The sequence below is a fragment of the Cynocephalus volans genome, chromosome 5 (genome assembly GCF_027409185.1).
Source record: "Cynocephalus volans isolate mCynVol1 chromosome 5, mCynVol1.pri, whole genome shotgun sequence".
In the NCBI taxonomy this organism is placed as follows: Eukaryota; Metazoa; Chordata; class Mammalia; order Dermoptera; family Cynocephalidae; genus Cynocephalus; species Cynocephalus volans.
In genome coordinates this window covers 144163454-144186246 of record NC_084464.1, presented here as the reverse complement: position 1 = coordinate 144186246, position 22793 = coordinate 144163454, and the positions used below count along the sequence as shown (strand labels likewise).

Genomic DNA, 22793 nt, shown 5'->3' with positions numbered 1-22793 from the left:
CTTCACTGAATTCTGTTGAATAGTATGGTTTACCAACAGGCTGGATGTGTTGAGAACCACCTGTGTTTTAAGGTGCATGGACTTGCACTCCGGCTTCATTGGCTGACTTTCTGAAGGATAGAAATCTACCCCCTGACAGAAATCTCCTAACCAAGTGAATGGAGAAAGGTGGAGGTGGCCAAACAGTTTGTTTCCCTGCCTCAGAACTCCTGCCAAGGTCCGACTGGCAGGACCGTGGAGAAGGATATCTTCTTATTTACAGAAAAGCACATCTGTGCATTTCCAGACCATAGCATGAGATTTCCTCAAACATACAAAACATATATTTGTCTATAAAAACTCACCTATAGAAAAGCCTACACAAAGGCAGTATGGAGTACTGGAAAGCACATGCGCTTTGTCATTGCACAGGTATGCTCAGGAGCTGGCACGTAGTAAGTGAGTAATAAACCAGACTATAGAATGAAAGGATTGTTTGTTCATATTTTCTCCACTACTCCTCTCCTTCCCAAATATAATCCTTCATCCCACCCAAACTTTCACGTGTCTGAACATTTCTGTTCTCTGCCTCAACTAATACAGGGACCAGGAGGCAGTACCACAGAGTGGTCAAGAGTTCAGGAGCTGGAGATAGTCTCTGGGTTTGAATGCTAGCTCTTCCATTACTGGCTGTGTGATCTCAAGCATGCTATGTGTGTACTTATTACTTACTTATTAATGTACTTACTAAGCCTTGCCTGTAAATGGGGGTAACGATAGTACCTAGACTTCACTAGACTACTGTGAGAATTAAAAGAGATAATGTGAGCATGTAGTGGATTGAATTATGTCCCCCCAAAACTCACTGAAGTTTGAATTGTGTCCCCCAAGTTTTATGTATTAGAAACTTAGCCCCCAACTGTGACTTCTAAGAAGGTGGGAAATCCTATTATGGTAATTGAAAAGTGGAGCCTTAAAGAGATGATTGGATTACAGGACCATTCAGTAGTGAATGGATTAATAATGGGGGTCAGAGGCGTGGTTCTGAGGGCTTTAAAAAGAGAGTTAATGAGGAGGTTTCACTCTCTGTTCTGCTCTCTGTGCTCCACCGTTTTCGCAATGTGATATTCTGTCATCACTATCGCCACCATCAAGACCCTCACCAGGTGGTCTTTGGACTTCCCAGCCTCACAAACTGTAAGCAATAAATTTAATTTCCTTTTTAAGTCACTCAGTTTTGAGTATTTTGTCATAAGCAACAGAAACAGACTAATACAAAGCACAAGACTTAGCACAGTGCTTGGCAAATGAGTCTTCAAAAATGTAATTTATTACAATGATCATAATCATCTCTCATCACACCTATTTATTATTATATAATTATTGTTTCTGGAGCAAAATACAAAGCAGTAAGTTTTACATGAACAATGTGATATATTAGGAAAGTTCAAACCAAAGCTTTTATTCATCATTCCTTTTATCCATTAAACTCCCTGGAGATTAACTTTTAGCTAAGAAAATGAACAGCTTGTGCAAAACACAAACACATAACCAGAAATTCATAATAAAAAAGATCTGACTTCCATGGTAGATTTTTGTATATTGTAAAGGCAGCAAGAGGCATTTCAAATACCCCAGAATACAATGAGTTCTCATTAGACTATAACTACACTAGAAAGGAAAAAAATAACCAGGTCAGTTTTAGAAAGTCTACCTTAGAGGCAGCAAATGTAATTTAAAGATATAGGTTTCAACTTAAGATATTAACAAATAGAGCGGTTTATACTACATAGAACCTTTTAGTTCAGATCTGTATTTTATTATTCTCTAGAAACAAATGAGTCATGGAATCACTGCAGTACACACACTTCAAAATAATAAAGAATTATCTAGACAGACAAATGCTGTAGGAAGCCATCAAAAGTATGTTTTAACTGATATATAAAATCAAAATATGAAATAAAAATAATTTGTCCTTCCCGTTCTCCTTTCAACTTTCTCGCTATATTCTAGCATTAGATGACATAAAATTACATACGTTAACATTAAAAACATTGAATATTTCTACCTAAACATTATTTTTTTGTTGGTCAAATTAATACATTCTAATTTGCCCCAAGAATCTCTAATTGCATGGCAATCATGCTAAATTTGTTTTTAACATTTTTCTTCTAATACTTGTGCAGCCATGCAAAGAGAAGTGTATATTAAAAGCCTTTTCATTCATCATTTACTTGCTTATTAATTTAGAGATTAAATTTTGTTTTCATAACAATTTTTCATCCATAAATACTGTTTTTTATATTTCTACCTCTAGAGTTTGATATTCCTTCTTTATGAGGAAATAAACTGTTAAATTGTACAACAGAGCAAGTAATGAAAGATTCTGGCTAAATAAGTTTTGTAAAAACAGGAGAATTTGCTCTACACAAATGGGCAAATTTCTAAATATGTAGAAGACCTCAAAAGACATTTAACTCTAAAACTATATATATTTTTAAAAATCTAAGGTTGTACTACTAATGGAGAAGATATTTCAGGATGCTACAGTCCCAATGGCCATTTTTAAAAACAGTGTCCATCATTGTTTATATATGGTTTTCCAGTGCTGGATATAGTGCTCTAGCCAATGGGATGCCAGATAAACTAGCTTTTACTCTACCAGTCTGCCCCATGAGAACTCTTAGGCTGAGCAAGAATGCAATTCTACCAGAACCTACCAAAATTGTAAACATTCTGAATTAGAGAAATTCTGACTTAGACAATTTAATTCTCATTCACATGTAACTGACCTGGGCATACAAATATTCCTTTTAATAGTAGAGACAAAATTAAGGATCGACTTTTAAAGTGCCGAATCAAATGGATAATGATTATATAAACATAATCAAGTATGAGGTTTAATATTTTCTTTATATAGTAAAAAGAAAAATCTGCCTTACTGGATCCAGTTTATATTTTTAAAAACTCAGATGATATAGGATTCTAGGTCCAATCAGTAAATAAATTAAGTACAATCAATTGGCACGGACTTCTAAATTTTGAATAGTAGAGGGTACTTCAAAAAGTTCGTAGAAAAATACATAAGGCTGGCCAGTTAGCTCACTTGGTTTGAGCATGGTGCTGATAACACCGAGGTCGAGGGTTCAGATCCCCGTACAAGACAGTTGCACAAAATAAAAGATAATATGAGTCTTTCCATGAACTTTTTGAAGTACCCTCATACATATATCAGTTTTCCATTGCTGCTATGAGAAAGTCTCCCCGGGCTAAAATCAAGATTAGCAGGGTTGTGTTCTTCTCTGCAGGTGCTAGGAGAGAATTTCATTTCCTTACCTTTTCCAGCTTCTAGAAGCTGCCTGCGCTCCCAGGATCATGTCCCCCTTCCTCCATCTTTAAAGCCAGAAACATAGCATCTTCAGATCTCTCTCTGACTGTGACCCTTCTTCTGCTTTCTTCTTCCACTTTTAAAGACCCTTGTGATTACACTGGGCTCATCAGGATAATCCAGGATCATCCCCCTAATTTAAGGTCAGCCGATTTGCAACCTTAATTCCATGTGCAACCTTAATTCTCCCTTGCTATGTAACCTAACATATTCACAAGGTCCAGCCAGGAATTTGGATGTGGGCATCTTTGTGGGGATGAGGGAGGTCACTATTCTGCCTATCACAGTATACATCAGATTTATATCTAAACCTGTAATATTCAATTCCATATTCACCAAAGCAAATTAAAATTCTTTAATATTTTTACTATTATTGTTATTATAGTGTGCAATAAAAATGTAAAAATTAGAAAAATATTCTAAATTTGGATTACATTATCACATCTTCTTTTTGAGACAAATCAATTTGCCCAGCCTCTGATTTCTTTCCATTCGTGCTTGTACACATTTGACACCAATCAACTGCTTTGACACCTTGTTCTCAAGGTTATCACAACTAAGTACAGTGCAGATTGTACACTGATAAAAGCATTAAATTCCCCTAAGACAATGTAGCATAGATTGCTTTTTATATTTATTATAAGTTAAGGCAACTTTTTTTTTTTACCCTGAAGATACATTTTAGACCACAATAAAAGCTTTGTAAGAAAACACTATTTCACTAACAGTGACTTTCCATACATATTTTTCAGGAAGAGGGATATTGGAAGGCAGTAGTATTGGCCTGGATTTTGGAGATACTATGTCCCATTTTGGGAATGATGTAAAGGAAACTTGACTTAGAGATCTTCAACTGACTTCCCTGAGGTCACACAGCTAATCTAGGAGAGAGCTGTCTCCTGATAATACTATAAGTGAGCAGTCTCACAATTATGATGCCGTTCACCTTACACATAAAACAGGGTCAACTACAGCTCTTATCACTACATGACATTGTAAATCAACAGCTTTACTAACTTCCACTTCAAGCAATCATAGAACTAGTATTTTATCACTCTGTCCCATGACAATACATAGATTAAGCCAAGGATCAAGTACTACACAGACCCTGCGTAAATTACACATAACTTATAAAATGTCACATAATACAAAAAACAGTATGCAGAAAGAAGACACTAAGGTGACAACAAGCACAAGAACGATGAGTCTAAAGTAATAATGGAGATAATGTCCATAAGACAAAGAAAAACTTAGAAATATTTATCTTTCATGATAAATCACTTTCTGTTGGATTAATATAAGAGTACAAGAAATTTTTATAAGAATTTTATACAAGAAATAAAAACAGTTTAGAATCAGTACAGTTTAAGAAACATCATTATGTCAAAGAGTATTTAGAAATTTTGTCATTTTATCCAAATATTTTAATCTCTGATTTAAAAATATCAGCTAAACACACCTGTAGCCCTAACCTAATAAATGACAAACATCACTCTGACTTTAAAACTAACTTCTTTCAAATATTAAATATATATAGTTTCCTTCAGATAATAGGACTGAATTCCATTTCTAAAAGTTATGGGGCAAGGGGAGGGGAACCTCTTAAGTTAAAACTTTATTTTCTTGGTATCATAAAGGAGAATTAAAATCAACTTACTTGATGTAATAGGGCACTTTATTATGTGAAATGGATCTTTGCCACGGCAGCTGCACTGAAGCTGAGGAAACAAAGGGAGATTATTGGAAACGTTGTTAACTCACGCCTTACGCCATAATGTAAAAAAACTGAACACATTTTACAGCAAATTCAGTGGGAACTGCTCTGGTTTTTGAGCTGAATTCCTATAATTATGAGGCACTAGGCCAAACAAAGAACAACTTTAAAGATTCATTCGAAGTGAGGAAAGAAACAACACAGGTTCCATTTCTAATGCCAACTCTAACTGAACCTGTTGATAAAAATACTTTTAAAAAATCAGGTTTTATTGTTTATAACCACCACAGTCTAAAACTTAGTGCCATCTGGGAACTATATTCTGTATATACGAGGGTACTTCAAAAAGTTCATGTAAAGATTTGTATTATCTTTCACTTCTATTTTTCCATGAACTTTCTGAAATACTCGTATTTTTTCATAAAGCTAAAATCAATATTAATTTTACCTGGTAGGTCCAGATTAAAAACTAGATTTCTCAGGACTGAATTTTCCAGATCACAAATAACTTTATTTTGCATCATATTCACAGGAATAGCTATTGCGTACAGGTGGCATTTAAACAAAATCAATTACATGAAATAAAAGAAAGAAAAAATTGAAATAAAAATAGGCAAAGGGTTGCAAAGAACCAAGGCAATCATCTGGGCATGAAAATTCCAAGTACTTATTTTCATCTGAAATGCATAGAAAGCACAGTTTCCTACTTCTGCAGTAGACGTTACTATGACTGAGATATCATGTTTTTTTTTAATTGAGGTACTTATTTTTTACAATTCAGTTACTTCTTATTTATAAAAATATATTGTTCCTACACTAAACCAATAATTTTCAGACTTATTTAAGAAGAGTAGTACATGTGAATCTAGAGCTATAAAGAAATTTTGCTGAATGAACTAATAAGAAAATTCAAATAAAACTTTGCAAATATCACTAGACCTTCATGTAGCCAATGATTTTTTTTTCTTCCTGAATTGTATGCCATATCAGTATCTTACAAATAGATAGCATTCTAAACTTTGCCAAGCACTTTTTAAATACATCTTTTGGTATAGAAGCCAGCAAGATACACATTAAAGTTCCATTTGATAGATGAGGAACTAAATACATAGAGATAAAATAACTTGACCAAAGAGTGACAGCCAATAAACAAGCAGCCAAGCTCAGATATGACCTCAGGATTTCTGGACACTAGTTCAGCAATTTTTCTACTCAACAGTTCTTCCTCTTTTTATAAAACGCAAGCACGGCTTTCTCCAACTATGTCCATAAAAGTATAAAAGAAAGATGAAAATGAGGAACTAGGTATATGAAACTTCTCATTAGAGGCAACCTCATTTCAGGCAACCTCATTCAGCCTTGGCACCAGGCTAATAGGTCACTTTTTATTTTGTGCCTAACTAAACAGGCCTCTTTTATAACCATGGCTAATGTTCAAGAAATCTAATAAAGCCAAAGATTCCAAGCAGCAAGGGAAAACAGTTATTAAATTTAATAATTGGGATTTTGTGTACACTTCTTCATTCATTTTAATAATTATTTTGATTTGAGTAACATCAACTTCCTTGGACTGTCGGTGCTAGAAAATAAAAGGCTAAGAGCTTGAGTTTCATAAAATGTGTGTGAACTTTACAATATTTCATTTCCTAAAGAACATGACCTTGATTTCATCATGAGAGAGCAGTTGCCAGGTGAAAGCATAGAGTTTCATCAATATTAGTAGATAACTGATCCTTAGAACTGTAAAGAGAGTCTCAATTATTTTATAAATTGCTCTCTAATTTGGTCTTAATACATAGCGTCATATTTGATAAAATTAAGTTTAAGAAATCTGGAATAGTTAAGACTTAATGTGTATACTGTGAACCTATTTATTTCATCAACATTGAGAGTATCCAAACTTTAAAACCATATTCTGGCATCCAGGTAGAGAATATATTACAGGAAGGATGACATATCACTCAAAGATGTACTACCTAAGGACTCAGGTTTGTAAAACAGAAAATGTGTGTGTGTATATGTGCGTGTGTGTGTGTGTGAGAAAGAGAGAGAGAGAGACAGAGACAGAGACAGAGATGCGGGAGGGAGGGATGGAAGGGTAAGAAATGGCTGATTAGGATTCTTAAAATTGTGTAAGAAAAGCCTGACCTTTAATTGAGGTAAAGCAGTTTATCAATAGTGTCAGAAAGCTTAAGAGAAATTATAAACATTATTAATTCAGGTGGAAGACATATTACCTCAGTTTTCTCTATGGTTATAGTTACAAAGAAGTTGTCATCATTGAGAAATAAGCTTTGCTCTAAGTTTTAAACCTTACTTAAATTGAATTAAATTAAACAAATTGCTTTCTTATATATATTTGCCAAAGGAAATGAAAGGAAAAAAAATTAATATTTACTAAAAGTATTTGTATAAAGAACTGTGTACTAGGTACTTTGTGCAACCTGATATGCTTTGTCATTTAATTCTCAAAACAACCAGAGAAAAATAGATATTATGGTATGTCAAGACAAGGAAATTAACTTTCAAATTCACGGGTCTGCTAAAAGGCAGAGTGAGTACTTAAACTCAATCTGGGTGACTAAATCTTACCTTCTTTACTATCCTCAGTGGTGAATGATAAATAAAGTAGGAGGTCAAATTATATATTTGAGATCTTTAATTATTTATTCAAGAACAGTCCATAAAATTAAAAATTCCAGTCAAAGAATATGACATAAAAATCTACAGACGTGGTTTGGCTAAATCTAGAATACCTGACCAGAAGAAAAGTACGATCACAGTGAGCCTAATAAACCAAAATCTTCTCATTTAAAGATTCCTGGAGAGTAATTTTTTTTTTCTTTAAAAGCTACAGGTGCATTTTAAACTAATGAGCATTTTTTAAGGAAAAAAATTAATTAAAAATATTTAAATATAAAAATGAGTTCTTTATTGTGAAAAAGTTCATAACATTTGCATATGAAAAAGTAATGACGATAGAACGCTATACTAGGTATCAAAACAGATGGTCTAGTGAAAACTATAGCTAAAGACAAAATGATTTTTGTTTCACTTCAAAGACATCAATTGTCATCATATTATCACAAATAATAACCAATAAACAATATTTTCATTAATATTAATACCTCCTTTTGTGCATTTATCTAAGTAAATATATTTATAGTAAATAATATGGCTTCTTGAACGACAGAGAGAGAATATGCTAATTCTCAGTCAGTGAGATCAGTCAAGTTTGTTCGTACTTACTAGAGAGAAAATGCTGGGAGGATGGTCCAAAATCTCTGTGGGCTTCCTGAAGCTGTTTAAGGCGATCATCCACAGAAACCTGCACACACATAAATGCAAGATGATGTAATAACTCAATCTCAAAATAATAACTTATGAATAACCTTGACTTAAATACTGTGATAAATGATACTACTGCCCAAGATATGATCACTTGTATGGACCCCTTCTCTATCTCTGGTATCAAAGTAATGGTATGAAAATAGACTCCTTCTGGCATCAAGAGACAGTAAATAATGTACAGGTACTCTTCTAAGCAATTTATGCAAATTAACTTTATAATCCACACAATAACTGTATTGGAAAAGTATTATTATTATCATCATTTTACTGATGAAGACATCGAGACACAAAGAGGTACCAAGGAAATAAAGCTAGTGAGTGGCAGTGCTGGCATTCATATCCCTGGACACCTGGTGCCGGAATCTATGCCCTATTATTATGCACTGCCTCTAAGGCAAGACACTGTCTCTAAAGCATCTAAAGTCAAGATGTGGCCATGGGATCAGTGGCTACTCATGCCACTTTTGTAAGAAGGATGGCAAAAAGTGCTATAGGAAACAGATGAAAAAGTAGTCTAAAATACTCCAAGAGAAAAACAGATGACTGGATAGATAGATGGAAGGATAGATAGAAGATAGACAAAGTGAAAAGACATGTGGCATAGAATGTCTTCTTTTCCACCAAATTTGTATTTGATCATCTCTACGTGGGGTTGAGATGTATATTCAAGTGTATACCGGCAGTTTAATACACTCTGTATGTTTACACACATTCTGTAGTTAGTTCTCTACCTTATGAAAATGCAAAGAGTTGCAACACTGAGAAACTAAGTGCAAATCAATAACAACTGCACACTGCCTATTGACACTTCCATTTCCTTTTTCCTGGTTTTTGTTTAGGTAGTAGTAGTGATTGTTCCACTTAGATTGACAATCTTGTTTTCCTTTACCTTTGAATGAATCTTGTGTATGTCTGGCTCACTGGGCAGCTCTAGTCTCTCCTAGATAGTTATTTCAACTGCATTAGTATATACTTTGTTTATTAATGCCAAAAAGTATTTCAAATGCCATGCTTTATGAGTAAAGAAAATGCTACTCCTGAAATTTAGCAATGTTGCCTGCTGGCATAGATTTTTCTCTTCTCATCCAACTAGCAGCTAACATCTGAGCCCTAGCAGTTAGGATGAAAGAGTACGTGTCCTCTTTCAAGAATAACATATTCCCTGACTTCTAATCTTTGGAGATGGTGAGAACAGAAACAGAATGGAAAGTAAATCAAGATGGACCACAGGAAAATCCACATGAGGATAATGAATTAGAGAAATGGAACAGAAGAAATAAAGAATAAAGATCAAACACTTCTGTAATTCCACTCACTAGAAAAGCACATACAAATTTATCACATTTTGCTTTACTAATCCCTGATTATTAACACTTTTTGCAAAGACAGGAAAGACTGCCAAATACTAATGCTAATTTCTTACCTCTTCAATTTCATTAAGAAGATGTAAACCATTGGGCATTTTGATACTTGAATTAATTCAGGAAACCTATTATACTATAAAACACTATACCTTTAAAATAAAATGCTTTATGTGCTACATCAAAATTGCATATTTACCTTATTAAATATCACATTTTAGGCCCCAAATATAGAGAGAAATTAGTAAAAAAAAAAAAAAAATTAGTTTTTCAATATTGTACTTAAATTAACCTGCAAGTTTTCAGGTAAAAAAAAAAATATATGATTATCATGACTCCTGGGAACTGGGCTGAATGTGACAAGGCTCCACAAAAGCTGAGCCATATATGCTTGACTGGCACGTGCAGTGGCTTGCAAATGCTGATATCAAGTAATACGAAAACAGCAGCCTATGGTTTGACTTATTAAACCTGAGATGAGCAAGTAAGTTCTGGAGCCATTAAAACAACTGCATTAGAGCTCCTAAGATGTAAGAGCTAAAGGTAAACACCACAATAGTATAAATGTGCTATCTGGGAAAAAAAATAAGCAAGATACCTAAATAGCAACCACTTGGAAGAAAAAGTATGGAGACTTTAAAACCATGATGAAGGTAAGATAAATGACTTCTTTATAAGCCATTATGGGAAAAATGTTTCTGTGACCTACTGTAGGTTTCAATTACTGTGATTTATTTGACCTTTTGCAATTTTCTACAAGTATCAAATGAATAGTACATCAAAAAAATTACATTAAAATCTATATTCATGAATAAATGAGGCCCTTAGGTTCAGGATACTGAAAGACAAATACCTGATATCATCACATGCTAAGTTCATTATCAAATGCAATAATAAAGAAAGAGAAAATGATGGTGTGTAGTAGAATAATAAGGCAGGTTTAAAGGCCATCCAAGACTGCATTAGGAAGGGCGACAAGCTGATACCTGCAAAAGTTTCCACCGCATATTAAGGTCATCGAGCTGGCGAGACATCTTTACAGATGGATGCAAGTCGAGGGGAGACAGCTGACTGGACAAATCATTCACTGTTTTAACTTTTAAGTTGATTGGTGCAATTTCTTCTCTAAATGCCTGAAAGAAAAGGACAGAAAAGATGTCATCAGAAAAGAATATAACAAAGCTAGTATTTCCAACTTTCCTTCAAAGAAAATGGCAAGACCAGCTTAGAGGCCACCAACTCTACTTGCTCAGTCAACAACAGCAGACATAATTCAGGTCTTCAGTAACCAGATGATCAGCCAGAGTCACCCTTTATTACCCAGAGAATCTAAATAGGCGTGTGAAGAGAAAAATCATAATGCAAACTCTTTTAAATGATTATGTATTTCTTTCATATTTTTAATGACGTACAATTTAGTATAGAAAACGTCTGCCATTATTTTCCACTTTACTGATTTCTAGTCTTGATTCTACAATTTTCTTTCACATTTTTTTTTCTACTTGAATACAGCTACCTTAGTATTTTTTCACCTGATGCAACAATTTAATTTGAACATGTTTCCATTTACAATTAAGTTAGAAAGTGGCCAGTAAAAACAACATTCCTAACCACAAAACCCATGCCTATTATATTCTCCAAGAGGTAAAGTTTGTCCTTTCAAAATCATTTATGATCACTGTCTGTGGTTAGGGGTGCGGTAGGAAGAGTGGAGTCTATGGGAAGAGAAGTAAATGAGTCTTAGAACTGACAAATGCCACCTCCAAGCACAGTACAGAGAGCTGGTATGTATGGGGACAGAGGGTGTATGTGAAGAGGGGAAGAAAAAATGAAAAATATTTTGAACCAAATGGCAGTAATATGTACTATAAGAGCAAACAGAATATGGAGAACAGTATGTTTTCTCCATTCTTCACATAATTCCACCTGCTTCTCTGTTTATGTTCCCTTTTTCCAGCAAAATCTGCCAAGATCCTAAGGATCCTTTAAAAGACTCAGCCCAGTGCCCTTCGCATCAGGAAGATTTCCCTGAGGCCTTTCCCTTTGCAGCCTCCACTGGAGGCCCCTCCCATGAATGTGTCTCCAGGCGTTCTCTCTGCTCTATCCAACCCAGCCAGGTCTTTCAGCCAGCACACAATGGACACACAGTGAATATTAGCATGGGGACATTCTGACTGCTTGGTGCAGTACCAAACCAGTTGTTAAATATTTTAAATATCAGCTCTTATCAGAGCACTTAGTACTTGGTATTATGAGCATCCATACTCTCGATGTCCCCAACAGACACTCTCCAGTATGCAGCACAAAGTTTGCAACACAAGAGAGGCAGAATTCATTTCTATCGGCAAAGGAATTTTATCTTTTCTATATTCCTCACCCCTTAAGAGAGTAGGCATAGGTCCATGAGCCCCTTTCTTTTACCACTCCAAGTTTAGTTAAGGAAATAATATGCAGTCACACGTCATTTGGCAGCGGATACGTTCTGAGAAATTCATCATTGGGTGATTTCGTCCTTGTATGAACATCATAGACTGTACTTATACAGACCTGGATGGTACAGCCTACTACACACCTAGGCTATATGGTATAGCCTATGTTTCCTAGGCTACAAACCTGTGCAGCATGTTACTGTACTGAACACAATGATAATTATTTGGGTAGCTAAACATCTCTAAACATAGAAGAGGTACAGTAAAAACATGGTATTATAATCTTACGGGGCCACTGGCCAAAAAGTCATTAAGTGGCATATGACCGTATATCAAACTGCTTTGATGACTATAAAGTTTTATTAAAACACTGTAGTATTAATTTGACTTCTTCCTGATGCTTATAAAAAGAAAGCCTCTTTAACCACTTCCCTCTTTCCTTCTCTCTTCCAAAACTTTTTTGGTTACCTCTTATAACTCCCCCTTATATAACATGGCAGAATATACCATGCCACTTTGGCATAAGGCTTATTTTGAGTTAAAGACATTTAAAAAAAACAGCAGGTACAAGAAGGGCACTCTGACTCTCCACATTTTTTAATGAGAGCAGGAGATAAAACCCCCATATGGAAGATGTCCTCCCTACACCAGGAGGAAAGGAACCTTCTCATCACCAGGCATGGGAAGTTGGGACTGAGAGATTCTGTACAAACAGACCTCATCAAAATAATTCCTATCTTCTTTTAGTCTCTCCACATAATCTGGTCACTTTTCCTAATATAGATAAACCTAATATAAATTTATTTTGATTTTGCCCCTTCTTTGAGTCTACATTTCCTTATGGGGGCTCCTGTGCCACGTAAAAACTTATATAAAATAAAACTGTATGCTTTTCTCCTGTTAATTTGTCTTATGTCAATCTAAGGTTCAGGCCCAGATGAAAAACTCTAAGAGGGCAGAGGTAAAATTTTGCCTCCTCTACAAATGTAGAGAAAAATCATAAGGCTAAAGACAATCATCATGGTTGGTAAACATCAAAGTAATATTCAGTCAATTTTATTTTTAAAAAGAAATTTGAGTTTAGGTAAATCAAAGAATATAGTGTTTCAAATTCTTGAATATGCTCAGAAGCCACTTGAAGAAGATCAAGGTGGGGTGATCAGTGAACAGTCAGAAAAATAGATCTGGAGCCCAGAGTCAGCATAAAAGATACGAACATTGGAGGTAGCGGCGTATAAACGATATCTGAAACAGTGAATGTAGAAGTCAGTGTACGTTAAATAAGATCTATCACCAGAACCCCAACACCAACATTTCGAAGACGGGTAGAAGAAGGAAAGCCCACAAAGACATGGGAATTGCTGCAGCATGGAAGGAGAAAGAATTTAGAGTTGAGGCCATTTTTCTCCATTGCTGCAGAAGTTGAGCTTTCATGGAGGACAATGTACACACCAGACAGATACACGAATACAGTTAAATGAGAGAAGCAGCTGTATGGTAACAGATGTATTATAGGTGTAAGCAATTAACAGTCACTACAGATGGATGGAACAGAGGGAAGTGCGGGTTAGGGTGCAGAAAGACAATTTTTCAGCCTGGAATTTGAAGAGGCCAGGGTTCCCTTAGATTCAGTCTGAGGATAATTATAGAACTTAGATCCTTCAAGGTTTATTCAATCATGATTTTAACTTTACATATTAATATTTTCTCCATGGACCCAAGACCTGTCATCAGCTTTTAAAATCAACATCTTTTTGATTTTTAGGTATTAAAGATTAAAAATAAAATGCTAAAAAATGTTCTGATGTTTACGTAATTTTAAATAACCAGTTTTATTTCAAAATGTGATAAATTTTTTTTTTTAATTAGACAATAACTTTGACAGGTTTTAAAAATCAAACTGAACGATAAAGGAGTTTAAATTTTTCCTCTATAGAAATAATGCTTTTCTATCATAAGCCACAGGTAAAAACAATAATAGAGCTTTGACAAACAAGGTCTTTGGGTTTTGTGTTTGTTTTTATGGTCAGGTGTTTTACAACAATGAGGAATCTTTCTGTCAAGCAAGTTTATCTTTGTTTTTTGAGGGCTTCCAAATTAAGGGACTTGATATAAAGCAAGTTTTAAAATGGTTTCAGAACTGCCATGTATTCTAGTATAAAGAATCAATTTATCATGTTTTGACTGCACTTTCCTATAAGACAATAAGAGCCTATGTGGCCTTCCTTGCTATAAAAACAGAAACATCTGTTAATATCAAAGGTGTTATCTGGCAGACTGTTGGCGGGTGTGAATACCAAACCCTTCTCCTGCCAGAAGGTGTGCATTCTGCAAATAAGAAAAATTGAGGATAATTTGAAGGAGTTAAAATTATTTAATTAACCCCCCAAAATTTTGTTTTCTGTTCATCTTGGCATATCTAATAATATTTAGCAGTAATCAGTACTTATTTTTATCTGCCCATAGCTTCAATAGGATGTGGGGTATACTTTAAAGCACATGTAAAACATCCAGACTTTGAATCTATTTTATTTGGCTTAATGAGACACAAGTTTTTATTTTCTCTTTTCCTAATAAGATATTAAAATATTTTAACCCAAGGAATATTTTATTCCTTTCTATTAAAATAGTAATTATATTTTTCCTAGGTTTCCACTTAAGCAGAAATTTGAAAAAAAAGGATTTGGATACAAAAGTTGGCAATTCCTTTAATCAAATGGGATTAACGACTCCCAAACTTTAGGACCTTTAATAATTCCAGATACAATTTTTCATTTTCGCGCCCTCCCAACACTAATCATTGTGTATTATAAACTGAAAATTTCAAAATCAAATTGGTAATTTCTTGCTTTAACCAAGAGGCACTTTTGCAGTCCAACAGGACATACTTTTTGTAAACCACTAACTTAAAGATTTTCAGTATTTAAAACCATTTATTAAAATACAAGAAGTGTACAACTTCCAAATGAGCTATGCTAAAGGCTTTGTTTTCAGTGCTTTAGTTTAAACTCAGGTCCATCCGTGGAAGTGGTTTTTAGGATCCGAGGGTTGTAGGGAGAAGCCTACTTAATTTATACAGGAGCTGGAAATATATGAATATTCACATTGAAAGATGGCAGACACCAACACTCTAAAAATAAATTAAGTTTAAAATTTAATATTTAACTTTTAAAGCTTTAAATTCAAATAGTTGGACAAAGTTGGGTGAAAAAAGTCCCTGCAGTGAAAGAGAAGAGAAAAAAATCATGGAAACACAACTACTTCATTTGTAAAACGGGCAGCATAGTAACACCAATCTTATTGAGCTGGTGTGAAGATTAAAAGAGATATCTATGTAAACTGGCTAAGAACAGTTCTTCGCACAAAGTAAAGCCTCAATAAATCAAAACCACATTGAGATATCATCTCACCCTGTTAGACTGACTATTATCAAAAAAGACAGAATATAACAAATGCTGGCAAGGATGTAGAAAAGGGGGAACCCGTATACATCGCTGGTGGGACTGTAAATTAGCACAGCAATTATGGAAAACAATATGGAGGTTTCTCAAACTACAGATAGAACTACGATGTGTCCCAGCAATCCCCCTACTGGATAATATACCCAAAGGAATGGAAATCATGTTGAAGTGATACCTGCACTCTCATGTTCATCGCAGCTGTATTTACAATAGCTAAAATATGGAACCAACAGAAATGTCCATTGAAGGATGATTGCATAAAGAAAATGTGGTATATATATACACATGGAATACTACTCAGCCATAAAAAAGAATGAAATTCTGCCATTCACAGCAGCATGGATAAACCTGAAGAAAATTATGTTAAGCTGAATAAGCCAGGCATAGAAAGAGGAATACTGCATGTCCTCAGTTATATGTGGAAGCAAAACAAAAACCAAAATCAAATAAAGAATAATAATAATAATAAGTGGAACTATTAAAAGAAGATAGAAAAACTGGGGTTGCTAGATGTGGGAAAGGAGAGGAGGAGAGGGGAAACTGAGAGGCTGGTTAATGGACACAAAATTACATCTAGATAGAAAAAATAAGTTCTGTTGGTATCCAATAAACTCAGCAATCTATAATTAACAATGATTTACTGCATGTTATCAGATAACTAGAAGAGAGGAGATCCAAAAACATAAAGAAATGATTAAGTTCACAATGATGAATATGCTAAGTACCTTCATTAGATCTTCACACATTGTATACATGTATTGAAATATAACTCTGTATCTCATAAATATGTGCAACCAATATGTTTAAATAAAAAGTAAATTTAAAAAATAAATTAAAGAAACAAAATCAATGAAACAAAAAGGGCAGCTATATAATTATTATTCTATGTCTACACATGCATATATTCACTCATGTAATTTACCTAAGTATTCAGTTAATTTCCTAGATCTTCATTCTTTCCTATTCAGCTACATGTATATACAAAGGGAGAATGTTATCCGATGTCTGTGTACAAAACATGTATACTTTTGGCAATAAATATTCCATTCATGATAGATATGAAGTCTAACATCTTCTAATTTTTCATTGGTTTATCTTTTCATTCTATTCATGACTACATAGTATACAGTCTACTGTGCTACTACAAACCCTACTGCACTCTAAATCTGTTATTCACGTCTCTTGTCCACTAAATTTCATTAACTTTCCTCTGGAGATGTTCTAGATTATTGGAACCAAAGGGGGTCTACACCACAGGTCTAACATCCTTATCTTTGAACAATTCCTGACTACAAACAGAATTTATAGTTAAACTAATCCTTCAGTAATATGCTCGGACAATGAGATAAAATTTTTAGATAATTCTCAGTAAAATAGTATGCTTTTGAATAAAATTCTAAATCCAACTACCAATTTATAGGAAATACAGAGTAGAGAGGAATCTGTAGACTACACCATGTAGATACAATTCTGCAAAATCCAAGCTATGGGAAACACTATAAAACAAAAAATCCTGTTTCTTTAACAAAGAAATTGCAAGAAAAAGAAAAAGGGGATTGAGGCGAAACCTGGATATTAAAAAAGACTTAAATATTTCTTATGAAACAGGCAAACCTAATCTATATTGCTTAGGAAAGCACAGTTAGGTAAAAAAAAAAAAAAGAATAAAGAAAAATAAAAGTAAATTATTATAAAATTCCTTCACCATATGGGAAGCACCTGTCATGACTCCTGACTCAAGTGGGTGTTACAGTGGTGTTGGCTTTATAACAACCCCTTCTAGCAATTTATAGATGTGGCTCTCTATATTTGTATCATATTTAACAATAAAATATTTCTTGAAAATCCTTTGCCATAGGCAGTGATGCTGACCATGGTTTTTTCGATGTGATCCTGCAGCGAGTCGATGAGTAGGTCTCCCACGGGCTTCCAGCCATTCCGCACGGCCTCTGCCTCCTTCATGTCAGCATCCAGGTCATCCATGGCTCCCTGCAGGTCTCTGAGCTTCTCCAACGCCTTGTCCACTTGCTTTTGCCAACTGTTAGTGACAGCATTTAGACTTTCCCACTTCTCTTTGACTTCAGAAGATTGTTTGCGCATGGCTTTGGCAATCTTTTGGGCTCGTTCCTCAGGAGTCAATTCTGTGATTAAAAAAAAAAAAAAAAAAGAAAAGCAGTAGTTTGAATGTTTGACCAATTGCACATTCTTTATAGCCAATAAAGAATATCACCTTTCACAGGGTTGCTACCAGGTATACAGAGACAGAGTTACACTGGCCAGGGTAAGAAAAAATTTCTCCATGCGTCCTCCGTTAATTTCCCACTATACCTAAACATATGCTCAAAAGAAAAAGAAAATAGTTACTCAGATTAATAAAAGGCCCAGAGTTTTTGGTGACTTCTGAATTTTAATATATTTGTAAACCCTGAAATGTAACAAGATAACTCAAGGATAAAACAATTTTTGTTTACCGTAAATTTAGTTACGTAAAATCCAAAGTCACTTTTTCATTTCATTGTTCTCAAGAGAAATGAGAAGTGTAATTAGTAGAGAATAGCCATAAAAAATGAAGAAAAACTCTCAGAGAATAATTGATTGTGTTTCTAAAAAGATAACTGAAGACAAACAACATATCTTAGATACTTCATCATCTCTAAGTCTGTTTAGCAGTTCATTTGTTATAAAGGGTGTTTTTCTGCAGCCCAGAAAGGAAGCACATCCACAAACATTTCGACAGGAAGAGAGCAAGATTGCAGGCACCATCCTAAAGATGTGACAGAGCAAGAGGGCTTCCAGAACATCCAAAATAAACTTGGACTTTCAGACAGAAAGGGCAGGCCACGGGATAGGGGCAGAAAGAGTGCGAATCCAGAAGAAAAGCAAAGGACACAGACAGAAATCAAAGTCAACGTCGAAGGCAAAGGTCAGAAACACACAGACAGTGAGCTGACAAGACAAGGGCAGAGGAATGCGATGCACCCAGGGTACACTGTCAGAGCAGGTTGGACAGGTCTCCAGCACAGCCCAACACGCCTGGGACCTCACTACCAGCTACAGCTGAGGATACCTCCTTTCCTATCCTACTGGTTTGATGGTGTCATCCTGATTGTCCACTGGAAACAGGCAGGTCAGAAACACACAATCAAGGTAAACTAGATTAATTTAAGACAGAAATGCATATTCTCCTCTGTGATAACATCCCCTCTTTTAGTATCAATCATATTAGCAATTTCCACTTCACCTCAAAACGTCCCAAATCATTCATAAAATGGAAGTTCACTGAACTTCATGGTAAGATGAACTTCACCGAAAGATAAACTGAAGCAGGCTCCCCTAAACTGAAAGAGAAACTGAAGCAGGTTCCCCTAAACTATAATTTTCATTCTCAACATAAATTTGCCTGCCTGTCTTTATTTAAATATTATTTAAAAGTCATTAAAGGGGACAGAACACATATGTTTGTCTATCTAAATTTGCAGAAAATTCTAAACATTGACAATTAGACTTAAAGCAGCTTAATTGCAATAAATCTCTGGGAACCAAATAGACTTCACAGTCTATTTTACAGTTTATTTTACTCTACTTTACAGAGTTCAACAACCACAGAACTGTGAGCTGTGCTGTTGAAGCGCTGTGAGGCTACAAGACAGACTTGAATAATCCCTTGGCAACTAAGTTGAGGAAAAGAAGACAAAACATCACAACTGGTAGATAGGCTGAATATACGAGTACAAGGTAAATAAGAAAATGTATGTGAATAGAGAACCAGCTTCAAGCAACAGTCAGGGGACAGAGTTAAGCCTGGAGAATAGTCCTAAAACATACAGCATGTCTGAGAAAAGATTTCTGACGAAAGATATGTCATTAGAAAGGCAAACCTATGTCAATCCTTATAACTTCAAGATATTTACAAAATGATACACATATAATATTTACATTACATATATTTTTTATAAAATATTATGTGTGAGATGCAAATATCGTGCTTAACAGCCTCATGAGAGATGGAATGGGTAACTTTTATAATGGACACTTGTGTTTGTTAAAAACTCACTTGAACTTGTTCCAAAGATATATCTTAAGCACTGACTACTGTAAAAAAAAAAAAAAAAAAAAAAAAATATATATATATATATATATACTACCAATTTCAGAACAGACAATTTAGTTATGATGATTTTCCTAGGATAAAGTAAAAATTATTTCTGAGTCAGTCATAAAATAACTTGGCATGGAGAGAGACACACAATGTCTTTGTCCTGTGACAAAACATCCTACACTGGCTGTGACTTTTTTCTTGTCTTCACTTAATATAAAATTTTTTTGATTGAATAGTCCTTTTGCAGTTTTTATTATATAATCGCCACTCAAGCAGCTACTCAGAAGAAAAAAGCTCTATGTTCGATTCACCAACTATTTGCCAGAAAGGAAACGTACTAACTAAATCACTTTCAAGTCAAAATAAAAGCACCTCCTATAGCTGCAACAAACTCAGTTTAATACACACTTTAAGCTAAGAACAGAGCAAAGTACAAAACAAAAATATTTTCCAGAACATTTATGAAACATGTAAGAAGCAGCAACACGTGAAATATATTGAGTTATGACAATTTGGGGTAAAAAAAAAAAAAAAAACAGAAACAAATGGAAACAATAAAAAGGCAGAAAAAATAAAATAAAAGGAAATGATTGCATTCTTTAAAAAAATCCTCTCATTTGAAAATCAAAGGACAAACATTGTTTCAAATTTTCTGACTGCATAATCTATGGTAAATTTCAAAGGCTTCACGCAGGAGTGAGAATTTTCTCGACCAGTGCCTCTGAACTCCAGTGTCATATTAGAAACCATCACCAAAGCAAGTAAGTGAGTCAGTTTTTAAAGGCTGAAACCCAGAGGCCCTACCCCCAAAAGATCCTGATTCCTGATCTACCAGGTCAAGGCATACATATATTGCAAGGCTCCCCTGGTGGTCTACTATGTTGCCAGGATCGCTTCTAGTCTGTTGGCATATAAATTGACTTCTCTGGTCCATGCAGCTGAACACGGGGCATTTCCACTCCAGTGGGTTGTTGTGTCAACTCCAGGCAGAGCACAGCCACTAAAAACTGGAGGTCAGAGAGCAAATGAAGCTCAGTGATGAGAGGGTAATCTAATTTACATTTGAAAGTCAGTAACAGAGGCTAAATAATCCTAGAGACAAAGGAAATGGCAGGATAACAAGTAAATTTACCAGAAAACCCTTTCGTGCTCCCTAAAGTGGGTGCACGTATGTGATGGGGGGGCTTGCTCTGTCACTCTCCATGCTCCCCCCTTTAGGTCTTTCCATGTAACTAGCCAAACTTCAAGGGAATTATACACAATTGTTATTTATGTTTTTATAGTTATTTGTTTATATTATATATTTACATATTATAAAGGCTAATGAAAATTATAAATATCATTTCACTTTATTTATTTTATATTTATATTTTATGATTGCAATTAGACATTTTCCTTACTGTGTTACAAAGATATTTAAAGAAGAATAGATAACTACCTTTCAGGAAGAGGAAAGAGAAAGAAGAAATATAAAGAGAGGAGAAAAGAAAGATCAATCCTGAAGTTTTCTCTCTTGTACAATTACCTTTATTTCTTTATATATGAAAATTAATTGCACGTCATTCATGCCACGCACTCCTTTATACCATGGGGAAAAAGACTACAATGTGGTTCACTGGGATACTGGTGGAAAACCAAGCCTGGACCAGGAGCAGAGAGTAGGATTTGGAATAAGCCCTGCTCCTATCTTGCCCATTGCTCCTGGGCAAACTATTTGACCTGCTTAGGCCAGTTTTATCAAGTGAGAACCCTATTTTCTCATGCTAGGAAAATATTTTATTTTACCTTAATTTAATTATGTCAGAAAGTCAGAGCCTCTACATCTCAAAGAAATCTTAGCAGTAGAATAAAATCTCCGTTTGTGTGCTTATGCAAAAAAAAATTTTAATTTAAAAAATGCAAATGTTTCTCCCATGAAATAATGAGAGAAATCTGTTAGAATCAGCCCCGTGTGGCTTTCAATAAAATTTTATTTTTATTGTACTTTCTCAATTATGTTACTGACACAACCTCCATTGTGACTTTTTATTGTTAGATTCTAAAGCCATAAGGTCATGAATGTTTTATTTCTTTCCATCTTGGTTTTGCAGTACCCAGTCTAGATATTGGTATGTCCCTCAATACATAATTATGGAATTAAGCTGGACTCAACAGAATTTTTACCTTTACTTTTGACTGAGAATAAAATTCATAATTTTAAGTAGAAAAATTTTTCCTCTTAATTTTTCTTCCTACTTCCCAAATCCAAGTAAAGTATCCATAATAAGTTTCTTTTTGTGAAAGGGAAAGATAAACCTTATTTCAAGTATGGTAATTTCAAATATTTTATTTGTACTGTTTGCTTTTTTGCATGTATCTATGTTCATATTGTTGCAGTTCACCAACAGTTAAAAGGAAATATTAAGACAAACAGATAAAGAAAAAAAATTCACAAGTAGCATTTCCACTACTGGACAATTTGGTGCAAGGAAAGATTAGTAGATCTGATGCCAGTTCCAATATTAACTAGTTAAGTAACCATAGATAAATTCCTTCCCTCTTTTTGTTGTAGATATTTACCTCCAGTAGATATCTATAAAGCTACTGGCACATGCCTGGCACACAGAAGGCCCTCAACCAAGGTTGATTTCTTTCATTTCTTTTATCATTCTATTACTAAGTCTGGGATATTTAGACATCTCTAAAGATTTTCACATAAGCAAAATAGGCTGCTCAGCCAACAAGAATTCGAGGGAAAAGATTTGACTTGCTCTCTCTCAGTATCTCTCTCTTCATCCCCTCCCATTTCAATCTCTCTCTCACTCTATTTCTCTTTCTTTCTAGCTCCCTTTCTCTCTCTCTCTCTCTCTCTCTCTCTCTCTCTCTCTCTCTCTCTCTCTCTCTCTCTCTCTTTCTCTCATTTCATCACCAAAAGATTTTTCTGATTAAAACACTGGGAAATATGTTCTTCCCAAATTTTCTGATTAAATCATTAAGATCAACTTAGTCTCTCTGAACTGTTCAGTGAGTGT

The 22793-nt window shown here is 34.7% G+C and overlaps 1 protein-coding gene across 4 annotated transcripts in view; it reads right to left on the bottom strand.

Annotated features, from left to right (window-relative positions):
* UTRN (utrophin) overlaps nucleotides 1-22793 on the bottom strand; it is a 473290-nt gene that overhangs the window by 89285 nt on the left and 361212 nt on the right. For all 4 annotated transcript variants that reach the window (XM_063097714.1, XM_063097711.1, XM_063097712.1 and 1 more), the window contains 4 exons: nucleotides 17556-17824; nucleotides 10780-10926; nucleotides 8331-8409; nucleotides 5025-5085 (listed from right to left, as the gene is read on the bottom strand). In XM_063097714.1, the coding sequence (XP_062953784.1) occupies nucleotides 5025-5085; nucleotides 8331-8409; nucleotides 10780-10926; nucleotides 17556-17824 (556 nt within the window). The remainder of the gene's footprint in view (nucleotides 1-5024; nucleotides 5086-8330; nucleotides 8410-10779; nucleotides 10927-17555; nucleotides 17825-22793) is intronic.